General features: G+C 40.1%; 1 protein-coding gene across 1 annotated transcript; it reads right to left on the bottom strand.

The window, feature by feature from the left end:
- Window positions 1-40: 40 nt before the first annotated feature.
- On the bottom strand, window positions 41-11,742 carry HNRNPU (heterogeneous nuclear ribonucleoprotein U (scaffold attachment factor A); the record flags this gene model as incomplete). Its single annotated transcript, XM_009695701.1, has 13 exons — window positions 41-890; window positions 1,307-1,378; window positions 2,480-2,682; window positions 3,128-3,367; window positions 3,912-4,080; window positions 4,446-4,574; window positions 5,075-5,194; window positions 5,449-5,700; window positions 6,110-6,222; window positions 7,341-7,440; window positions 9,029-9,168; window positions 11,428-11,501; window positions 11,631-11,742. Coding segments are annotated over 13 exons (1,778 nt in total), but the record flags the coding sequence as incomplete, so codon positions are not given.
- Between the last annotated feature and the right edge of the window lie 325 nt (window positions 11,743-12,067).

Raw genomic sequence — 12,067 nt, forward strand, 5'->3', positions numbered from 1 at the left:
CACACAGCTAACTTCATATAGATCCCATTAGACAACTGGATTTACAACAAGTTTTGTTTAATAAGAAATGGGCAAAGCCAGCTTCTTTTCAGAATCAAAATGCAGAACAAATGGAAAAGAAATTATGGTGTTGTACCTTCACAAGTTTGAGCCTCCACAAATAATGCAACCGAGTTTTACAACTTTAAGAGCTTCTACATACACTCCACCTTCACTATTTAGCCCCGGGTTTCCTCTTTGCCCCCAACATCTTGGTGAGTTCCAAATGTTACAAAAAGTCCTAGTTATTGCCAGAAACTTTTACCTCCCCCTTCTCCCCTCCCCACCCAGAAGCTTCACAGAGAGGATGGAGTGTAATATGGAGCTTTACATAATCTCATGGTATTTGAGGGCTACGAAGGAGCCTCCGTACGTATCTGGTTGCGAACATTTCTATCGTATTGTGACATGACTCACGACTGTTTCTTAGAAATTGGGGGATGGGGGAAAAAGGAGAAAATTCTTTAATAAAAAGACACCAGGTACAAAGCAACGTTTTACTTTTGTTGTGGTAAAAAAAAAGTCACATTTTACAGATAAAATGTAGAACCCTGAAATACTGACACATTCTCTTATCGTGCACAATGCTGAGGTTCTCTTACGAATCACTTTAAAACTGCAATTAAAAATGTACAAAAAAAGAAAAGAAAAAAAAAATCAACCCACAAAGCTTCTAAAAAAGGAACCCGCAGGCACTTCCTCTTGTGGAATGTTTAAAAAGTTAGCCTACTAAAGAAAACAGTCGACTTCTTGTGAAGGTTTTGGAGAAATATGTATCAGTTCATTTATTTGGGTATTCAATAATATCCTTGGTGATAATGCTGACTCCATGGCTTCTGACCCCAGAATTGCTGCAATAAACGGACAAATAGTTAATTTTAACCTGCAATCGCATAACGGTTACATTTCTTACAGAAAAATGAAGTGTTTAACAAACATCTGGCTCTCCTGGAACTTGAGGAGATTGAAGTCCTCTCAAATAGCAGCAAGTTCCTGAACAACTGAGGGCAGTTATGAGTTCACTTCAGAGTAGCAACGTGAAGCGAAATACTACATACCATTAAGACCGATAAGCCATAGCTGACACTTGATACATCAAGACCATCAAGCCAGATTAAATTTTGCCCAGAAAACTATTTATAGTGGTATTACCTAGCATTAAAAGATTTTGCTATCCAGTTTTGATTACACATCTGAATTATTTCAGACAGCATTTTGAAACGTTCAAGCTAGCAATCAGTGAAAAAGTAAAGTTATGACTACTTACACCCTGCTGCCACTGGTTGTAGCCCTGAGATTGGTTTTTGTAGCCACGATTATTTCCCCTTCCTCTGAAGTTCTGCAAGAAGACAACAGTTTTTAACTACTTCATCTATATGGATTTTTCAGAAGTGTACTAGTACCATTCTATTACCACCAAAACATCACATGCCATATAGAAATTTTAAGATATAAGGTATCAGGCCTATGTTCAACCAACCAACCTCCCTCCCTGAAGACCACTAGAATACCAAAAACCTTCCCCTGCTCCAAGCAACTGCTTCTCAAACATGGGGCAAGAACCTCAGAATTAATAAGCCAGCTCAACTGTTGTTGCCCGTGGTCTGGAAAGCTGGCTAATCCAGTTTTGACTCACCCTATTTCCAGCTGCTAAACTGCACCAGGACAACTAAAAATACAAGAGCTTGCCTATTTTTAGTTAGGAAAGGCTGTAGCTGCCTCAAGGATGTGTTATCTGATCAGACAAAAGGATATGGGTCATACAACTGAAAATAGAAGAGCCAGCCCGCAAAACTTCAAGTAAAAGTTATGGTACAAAAGAGGGACACCGATACTAGTAGGTAAATTCTGTACTTCCCCTGTTCGTCAGTATCAAAGACAAACCCGAGCCATGTTTACTGGCTTGGGCTCCATCTGCTGGCTCTTCCATAATCCAAATTATGGTTTCAAATACTTCCACTGATACTCCACCACTTAAGACCTAGGCTAGTATGTCTTTACCAGTTGCGTTTGATACCAGGCACCAAAACAAAGATTCTCTCCAGAGCTATTTCCAGAGAGTTCCCTAAATGCCTGATAAAGATACACCTTGACCCTAAGGCCAAACAACTGTTACTACTATTTGGAGAAGAAAAAATAAAATAAAAAAAAAAATATCGAACACAAGCCTTCACCCACATGCCCTAAAAAAAAAATATAAATCTTTACCAGGGCAGAGGTACAGTCCTAACATGGAACCTCCACATCAGCATCAGAGCTTCTCAGGCAACACTCGGAGCCCTGGGCACATGCACTGAAGTAGAATGCTAGGCCTTTTAGTGTGGGATTAGTGTTGTAGCACACACCCCCAAGTCCGTGGCTACTCACGGCCGCCAAACCTTTCAAACATCATCATCCAGAACACAGTAGTTCAACTAATAAATCCCCGCAAATGCCTCACCTGGTTGTAGTTTCCCCTGTTGGGCATTCCACCTCTGTTATAGTTCCCTCTGTTTGAGTAGCCACCTCTGCTTGGAAAGACAGGGCCACGAGGGTACGGGTAGCCAATTGCACCGCTGCTGCCACCGCCGCCGCCACCACCACCACCACCTCGCTGAGGCATGTTGCCCCCCCTCCTGTTGTAGCCACCGCGATTGCCGGGGACTGCAGGGAGAGAGTTACTTCAATCAAGTAATCGTTAGATCTTCAAGTATTTCTTACCTGAAGATTATGGCTCAAGATAACGATGGGATAGAAATAAGATGTCCACATTCAGTAGGAAAAAAACTCCAATGCAAAGATTAAGTCATCTGCTCATAGTGAAAAACGACAATTTAACCATGCACTATCCCCCCCCGGCAGTCTGGCATACAAGCAAGCACCAAACCTAACAAAAACTAACACCACCGTGCTCAAACAGCATGACTGGTGTCATCCGGGACTTTGACAACCTGCACTTTTGAAGTCAGACAATTAACACTAATACATTAAACTTGCTGAAGCTGAAATCAAGGTTCCCACTACATAACTGCAATGTAAGTACTACAAGCTTTTTATTCCCCTCAGCAGTCGCAACTTCCAAAACATACAGGCTTATTTCTAGGCTCACCTCCTCCTCTGAAGTTGCCACGCATGTTGAATCCTCCACGTCCTCTCTGACCCCTATTAAATTGATTTTTATTGCTCTTCTTGTTCTTCTTTGAGCCAGTGTTCTGTTTCTTTTCTGGTGGAAGAGACTTCTTACTTTCTTCTTTATATTGTTCCAAAAGCTTCTGAGCTTCTTCTTTTTGCAACTCTACATAGATTATTTCATCAAAACATTCTGCTACCTCTGGCAGTGTGAAGTTCCCTATAATTGCAAAAACACTGAGTATTCAGCGTCTACATTCAGCTACAATCACAGCCGTCATTTAGCCACCTTTCTCCCGTTCCTCCTCCCCCCTCCCCCCGCATTCCCTCAGCATAGGGACAAAATTACATAATTTGAGCATTTAGAAAATGTAACAGTGACAAAAGAAATGAACGGGTCTTCATGGAGTTGCCAGTACTGTTCCAAACCTTGAAAACATTCTGCCTATGTCTTTTTTTTTTTTTTTTCTTTTATAAGCCTCCACTCAGAATACCAGTTTCTGCCAAATATGTCACTTATATAGGGCACTTTATGCCAAGACAGCTTTGTGCATCTGCATGAAGCATATCAGCATAACTGAGTAGTGTTAAGGACTGCAGCAGAGGGAACACAATATAGTGTTGTCCTACAAGTTACAATAGTCTTCCAGTTTTGATTAAGTACAACTGTTTAAGATAAAGTGATTTTTTAGAATTCACGTTTACTTAATCCTTTAAACAGATACTCAGCATCCTAAAACACAGTATAGGATTATGTTCCATGCCTTTCATTTTGAGAACTGCATGCTCTGGAAGATCTTTTCCCTCCACCTCTGCCTTCTTTTGTGTTCTTTGCTTGTAGTCTTCATCTTTTGGGCAAACAACAACTGCTTTGCGCTGGAAGCCTGCAAACAGGCACATTTTTCTCCTCTGCGCAGCTGCAGACACATTTGTCTGAAAAAAATGCAGTAACTTACTACACGTAGCTGTCATTGTAAGAGTTAAGGAAGTCAACTTATGGCGTATAGACTTCACCTCTACAAGAGCTTGCAATGAAGTTTACAAATAACTGGACATAAAGATGCTGCATAATGCAAAGTTACGAGCTCACATCCACATGTTAAAACACTATTCCTCCCACATCCCATTAATCCAGAGAAGTTCAGACAAGCATTTGTAGCAATATCTCAACTTTGTGTCCCCTGAATGACCAGTAAGTCAGCAAACAACTGCTATTACAATGTAACTTTAATCCCATTTAATTACTGCACTACAGCCTAGAACAATTTTCCTTAACCATTTTTCACTGAAGCTTCTACCTGATCCAAAATGAAATTCCGCTTCTTACGAGCTGCAATCTCAATGAACTTTCCAAGACACTGCGGAGCTCTCTGCAACAGCGTGTTAAGTTTTCCAGTGTCCGCCATCTGCCGCTTAAAACCTGCAACCTATGGAGAGATTTCCCAGAGTTAAAGTAGCCTTCACACACACGGCCAATATTTTTCTTCACTCAGTGCTTTTCGGCTCGCTTCAAGGACTGTTCAATTCAAGGCCATGGCCACAAACTCATAGCTGACATTCCCAAAGACCCCATGAGACACAGCTTTATAAACAAAGAATCTAGGTGAATCAATACAGACGAATCTAAGGTATACTCGTCACATTACTAATTCAAAGCCAAATGTACTATTCTGAGGACAGCGATACAAAGAGAAATACTTAAATAGTCAACAACAGTTGACTGTCTCTTATATAGTACCACAAAAAGCTTCAGAATCCTGATGCGCCATGCACGAGCAGCAGCTCGGCATCTTTCATAGTCACTAGCTAACCAGTAGCCGGTTTCCTAGATTTCTTTGATACAAAAGAGCCCTATGCCAGCCAAAAACCTTGGACTTACAGCAAGTCTTCAACAGATCAACAAATGAAACGTCATATTATCACTTACCATCATTTTGTCCATAATAGTATTTGTCCCAAGAATGTTGTATTTCCCAGGATTTGCTGCTGCATGTTTGGTAACCCATGTAGTCTTGCCAGCTCCAGGCAAGCCAATCATCATCACCACCTATGACGACAGGTTCTACACTTGAGATACCAGTTCAAGGATTTTCTTTAACATGCAACTTAGACCAGCGAGCCTAATGGAAACTGAGGCGGGGGCGGGGCGTGGGGGTGTCAGGAGGAGGTGAAGAGTCACAGGATATCAAGCATTAAAGACCCCAAACCAAAAGGTCAACGAGTAGTGCAACAGTCTGCTTAAACTCCACCACTCCTGTTCATCTATCTCAACAGCTTTGAGATTATCAACAAGAAACTTACCTCGCAATCTTTCTTTTGCTCGGGTCCCTTTGGTCCTCGGACCCTATCCTCCAGGGGAACCTTCTGGATGAAGGTATACTCTTCAGGTACAGGGAAGTAAGGTTCCTCCTTCTGACCAAAGTTGAATTCAACTGCACAGTTATGGCAGAGAACATGAAAAAAATCAAGAACTTCCTTACTTATTTTGAATGCAACACCAAGCTCTTGTCCATTCTTGGAATATGAGAGTTCCACTTCATCACCATCAAAATTCTGGTTTTCAGACAAAGCATTAGTTCAGATAAAATTACTCACTTTGCTCTAGAAAGTTACGTTAGTCATTTCACTATACTGGCTATATTCACTCAACTTCTGTAACACTGTTGTATCATAGAGGAACTACTTAAATGTTTCCTCTTAAAATGAGTTACAGTCAATGATCATCTCATTTAAGATCCAATTTTTTTTTAAAGGCTTTAAAGACATTTGTCTGTGAACGTGAGATCTTAACATGTTGTCAGCAGTCACTGTTGGCAATACTTGCTATTTCCACCTCCTCCCTATGTTAAATAACTTGTCTTGCTCCAAGTTTTTCTGTATTTGGTTTACTGCTGCGCACATCAAAACAGTCTAAAAATTCAAGGATGTTTTTCCTCAAAAGAAAATATAAGTGAAAACTTACAGCAAAACATCCAATCACATCATTTTCATCAAACTTCTCACCAAAGTCTTCAGTCTCACAATTGCATGTCTTTATTCCTTTGAGAGAATACCCATAAGAAAATTCTTCTTCACCTGAAGAAATAATTTAAACTTATTAGAAACAGGCATTTTCACCCAACCTTTCAGAAATACAATCACTTTACAGGTGCTTAACTAAGCTGCCGTTCAGAATGTTTTTATTAATGCCAAAACAAGCTATGACCCCCAATCGGCTACAGCTCATTCTTGTATTCAAGATTACTCTCACTGGAGACAGAACAGCCGTGTTTTCCCCCATCCCAGTTTTAAAAGCCTTACGCTGCTGGTTCCAGGTTCAGGGTAACATAAAGCTCAGCTGCCAGATAAAGACAAGAGCAAGTATTTTTAAACTCTGAAGACCTGCTTAGGCACTGGTATACCTGTAACATACTTAGTCAGAAAGGCCTTCTGAATTGACTCTCCAGTAGCACTCACCCCTCCCCATTTTAAAGGGTGTTTAGCAGTCATTCCGCCTATGCCACAGCTGAGGATGAAGCTGCAAGGAACAAGCTAACAGGCAGCGTCAAACACAAGGACTCAGGGGGAACTTAAGCACTTAACTAGAAAGCTGCTGCTGATGTCCAAACATACTAATTCATATACGTTTCCCACAAAGACATGTCTCAGCAGCAGGTATTAGTTATAAATACCATTATAATCAGTTCCCATATATCTAATGAAGTCGCACTTCTTTCTTCCTCGCTACTTTCAGAAATAAGGATTTTCCCCTCAAGCCAAAAGAATGATAAAGTAGTTATCCAGGAATTGTTCTTCGCTGGTTAAATCTTATACTATGCCCCACTCTTTAAAAAAAAGAAAAAAGAAAAGCAACACCCGCCCCCTCCTATTTATGACACTACATGAAAAGGAGAAATCCTTAATCTTGTCAGGTCTTCAAGAACGGTCTCCACAACCCATACTGGACCACTGAAAGAATTAACTCTCAAATCATGTACTCCTTACAGGCCTGAACACTTAACAACTTTATTTGGTCCCAGTAATAAAACTTTCTTGCACTTTCTTGTCCTCTGGTGAATGATTCAAGTCAAGACCACTTTCCAGAACACACAAACTACAATCACTAAGCTTCTTCCATCTGCTTAAGAAAAAGTGACTTAAAACTTCAAGCACATAAACGATAATACAAAAGTAATCGAATGTTTAAGCCTTACCAAGCAACATTCCACTTGTGTTCAGTGACCAGCCAACTCGCACTTCATGTATGTCAATGTCTTTTGTATACAGGTGTTTAACAGGAATCTTTTCTGTAACCTATTTTTAAATTATTCATTGAAAGGTATGTAGTATTAATTAGACACTAACAAGATGGAAACACAAAGGTAACATCTGGAACCTTTACACTTTGGTTAAATCTTTGCTAAGTCTGAATAATCACGTTCTGCAAAAATAAAACATGCTTAAGTATGTGAAACCACAAGCCAATGACTAAATACTTACATCTCCTGACTGAGCAATGAAGATGCAAGATACCATACACCTTCGAAGCACTTAGTCATAGCAGTCCCCCTTGGTGGCCAAAAGCCTTAATCCTTTTGATATTGTATCACAAACACGAGGTATACATAGTTTTTTAAAATATAATCACCATACAGTTGGGATTAACAGTAGATGACTTTGCAAATAAAAGCAGTAATGGATAAAAAAAAATTGCTTTACACAGACTGGGGAAAATGTTACATTCATCCCTTTCTCCAGTAAGCAGACTTCCTGGGCAAGCTGCCAGCTTCCAAACAACATAAGCAGATTCAAAAAAAAAAAAAACCAACCCCACCTAAAAAGCACTGGAGCCTGTAGGCAGCCAACTCTCTTCTAACAGCCTTTACAAACTTCATCAATCTAAAGTGAAAACCTGATTGGCATTCTACCAGTTCCCACAACTATTCGAGTGATCGACCAAGGTGAAACTGATCGGCAAGTGAACAGGGCAATAAAGGCTGACATCCAGAGCACTGCATTGGCCTTCCAAAGCTACAGGTACCCACAGGCACGGGAACCACTCCAGGCAAGAGCACAGAGAACAGGATCACTACCTACTCCGCAAAGTAGTGGTTAGCTTTGGAAGTACTAGAGGAAGGGAACAGAGTAAGCATTTATATACAGAGGCACATCATATATAAAGAAGCCTTTAACATTGTCAAGTCAAAAAAAAACCCAAAAAACAACCAACCAACTTCTGCGCCTCCTGTTATTCTTTCATCAACAAGTTAGAGAAGTCTGTTTATTAAAAGGCTGATCACTCTTTGCCATTCTTACCCTTCAGGAGAACTCTTGCTCTCAAAATTCAAGTACCTGCTAAATACTCACATTCACCGTGTACACAAGTCAGAATCATTCAGGTCGGAAGGGACCTCTGGAGGTCATCTAGCCCAAATCCCTGCTTAGGGCAGGTCAAACTCAAAGACTAAGTAGGAATAGAAAAAAGGATTGCTGGGATAATTTACATCCCTTTTTAAAAAGCCAAGCTTTCTGTAATCTTCAGAAAGCATAAGCAAACTTCTGACTAGCGAGTACCAAAATTCTTCAAGTGTTGATCCATGAGGTGCCAAATAAAATTCTCGGTTCAAAAATGAAACCGGAAGTTACACATTCAGGGCAAATGCAAGCTGCCTTTTTTTTCTGGTTGGTTGGTTAAATGGAAGTTCTTATAAAAAAGGAAGTAGTTTTGCAAATTGAGCCATCTTTTATGAAGAACCATTTCACAGACTCATAAGAGAAGATCTTCTGAAAGTCCTGTTCACCTGAATTAGTTTCAACTGAGTCCAAAAAAACCTGGCAAGTATAATCAATATTATATTTAAGCATGCAAAACAGTCTCCCATAAAACATCAGTTTAACTCACCTTCATCTCAAAGCAGACTTTGCCTTTAGAAACTCCATAGGAGGCTCTCCCTCCAGCCCAAAGGAAAGCAAAGCTTTCCATGGTCAGAGAGGAAGCACTAAACCGGTCTCTTGAGATTTTAAAATGCAGGTCACAGTTATCTGTTAACATAAAAATCATTCTGTTTACTCTTACTTCAAAATACAGTACAGCTGTCCAATTTTATGTATTAAAGGTGATTTCAGCTTCCAAAGGCGGTTTTCAAGACCAACTGACTGCAAGTGCTCAGCATCTTTCAAGAAAGCTACCGAACTCATGCCTAGATGGAGGTGCAGGTTGAAGCTCAGCCAAAATTCTTAGGAAAAGTTAGCTAACAAGAATAATTTTCAACGTGCCATCTTTACTTCTGTCACCAAATTCCCTCTATTTTTCACATCTGCTTAAAAATCTGAATGGCATCTCATCTATTTGAGCCTTTTGTTGGTTACCTGAGATATTTCCATTAATACAGAGCAAAGGAATCCACATCGGGCTGTCTGCATTAGTTGCTGGATACCTTTTTTCTCAAGTCTTCTTACCCCTCATGCCAAAACCTAATGGCAGCTGAGAGGAACGTAGGAACGCAAGTATTTTTGTTTAAGTACTGAAAGTAGTACTGTCTTTGGTTAATATAGCCAATTAGCAAGTCCAATTAGATTGAGCCAATTAAAATAAAGTCAGTTAAGTATGCAGAATGTGGTAGGAGAAACTACTTCACCGAAGAAACACAATCTGCGCTATGAATTCACCTATCGTTCTAAGAACTTAAGTGGAACCTTTGTTTTACAGACATCTTCAGAGCTGCACACCATGAAATTTCAAATAAGTCTTCCAGTAGGTTTCAAAAAGACAATGTAAAATGGTAACATGAGGTGCAGGATATAGCACTTGAATTCCCCAGAGCAAGGAATGCATAGAAGAAACTCCAAACCTATTTGATGGTTACAAGAAAGGAGCAAAATGAGCACGCAGTGAGGAGCTCTGCCTTGGTATAAAACCTGCGTGCTGCACGAGTATGCTAAAATGCAACCGTCCCTGTATTACTTGTTTAACTCTCAGCATGAAATCTGTTTTTGTTTGTATACATCCATGCCCAGCTGCAACTACATTTGTGATCCAAGCGTTTTCTCACTAGTACTTATAACTTTTATTTGTAGGTTACTTTTAGAACAACAATTGAGAACAGAATTTGAAGTTATGGCTTCCTTGTAAGATGCAGGTAGTAAAAAGCACTTAAGAGTGCTAAACCTCTTACATGTCTGTATCATTAGGGTCCAGAGAAGAGAGCGCCAAGTTGTTACACAATTCAGCCTTAAAGCTATTTGATTCTGATTTCCAAGCAGTCCATCAATGCTTTAAACTAAATCAGAAAGTCTGTCCAGTAACAAAACTTTCTACTAGAAATAATAATAATGAAAAGTAGCTACTACTGAGTTATTGGGAGAAATCAGAAGGTCCCACAAAGGTGGCTACTTCACCAGGTGAGCAGCTAGAAATTTGAGATTTAGTTACCAAAATGTCAAAGATGGCATATTCAGCTATTTACGTGGCTGTAAACTAATACCTGCCTTCCATGGCGCTTTAAGAATCCAACAAGTTCAAGCATCACTTAGTGCCCAAGTTCTTATACTTACCCTCAAGAATATCAATGTGAACTTTGCCCCAGGCATGTTACATCACAATAACAGCAACGTTTATAATCTGGCTCAAAAACCCCCACTGTCTGTACGTACCCATCAATTTCTAGGCCCTTCTCACCAATTCTCTCTGCCATTCCATTTGCAAAAATCACTGTCGTCCCCCCTCCCCCAAACCCCCAGGTTGCAGGAACGGGTCATTTTTCAGGAGGCTTTACCCAATCTCTTTATTAAATTTATCAAAAAACATGAAAAAAAAAGACTCCACCGGTCAGTACATAAATAGGGCCTCGGCAAGTTATGCAGGAAGCTCACTTCACAAACTGTACTGCTGTAACCACCTACATTACTGACTCTCAGAACTTTCTGAAGTGAAAAGCTCATGTGCTATATAATTAGTTTCTCAAGCTGTTTCTAGGGTGTTCTATGCTTGCTCTACACTTGGCCAGCTTACCTTCCATACTAGATTAATGTCTTGGTTAAGATTTCTTCAGAAAACTGTATGATACCACAGACTTCATGGGAAAACCAAGCTTATTACTGCTAACATAAAGACCCATACACCCTTCTGTTCTTTTGTATACTGAAAATGGCTTGAAACACCATTTCTGATTTTGTTTTTTTCAAACATTACTTGGTAATGAAAGTCAACAAATGCATGCATCCCCCACCTCAGAAAGCGTGGTTTTAAGATAAAAAGCGTTAACACGTCTTTCCAGAGCAAAGGAAAGCACGTTTACTCACAAGTATCAAGACAAACCACTGTATCATCAAAATGTTCGTCTTCTTCTTCAACAGGTGGTTGAGGGGACTTGGCCCTGAACAAAGCAAAAACAAACAAACAGAAGATAATAAAGCTACATGTATTTTCACAATGTTAAAATAAGCATTTCTGTACTTTACTTCTCCTCATTCACAAAATGCTGCCCAGCATCAAGTTTATTTACCTGCTATACTTATTTTCCTCAATGTATTCAAAATATCCACGGCCATGGTCTTCACGTGGTCTCTTCACTCCCCTCTTTTTCTCACCAGGTTTTTGTTCCGCTTTAGCATCTCCTGTAACAGAATTAATGATTTAATTACACAAAATAATTCCTTTAATTGGGAATAAAATCCTATATGACGGAAACTGTAAAAACCTACAGCACGAGAAAAGAAATAATGCCCTCAAGAAGAACTTTGCTTGCTACTAAGACAAAAATCCGTATCTCGAATTTTCTCAGAGGACTCAAGACTGGTCTGCTAAATCATCTCTGATCTGCGACAGAAGCGGACAACGCACGACGCAGCCGCTGGTACAGTCCTGGATGTTGAGATCCCCACAGAGAAGCCAGACCGCTCCCAAGTGGTGAAGGGGAGGAGAAGGAAGGGGGGGGGTGTG

This window comes from Cariama cristata, unplaced genomic scaffold (assembly GCF_000690535.1).
Source record: "Cariama cristata isolate BGI_N322 unplaced genomic scaffold, ASM69053v1 scaffold21422, whole genome shotgun sequence".
Taxonomy (NCBI): Eukaryota; Metazoa; Chordata; class Aves; order Cariamiformes; family Cariamidae; genus Cariama; species Cariama cristata.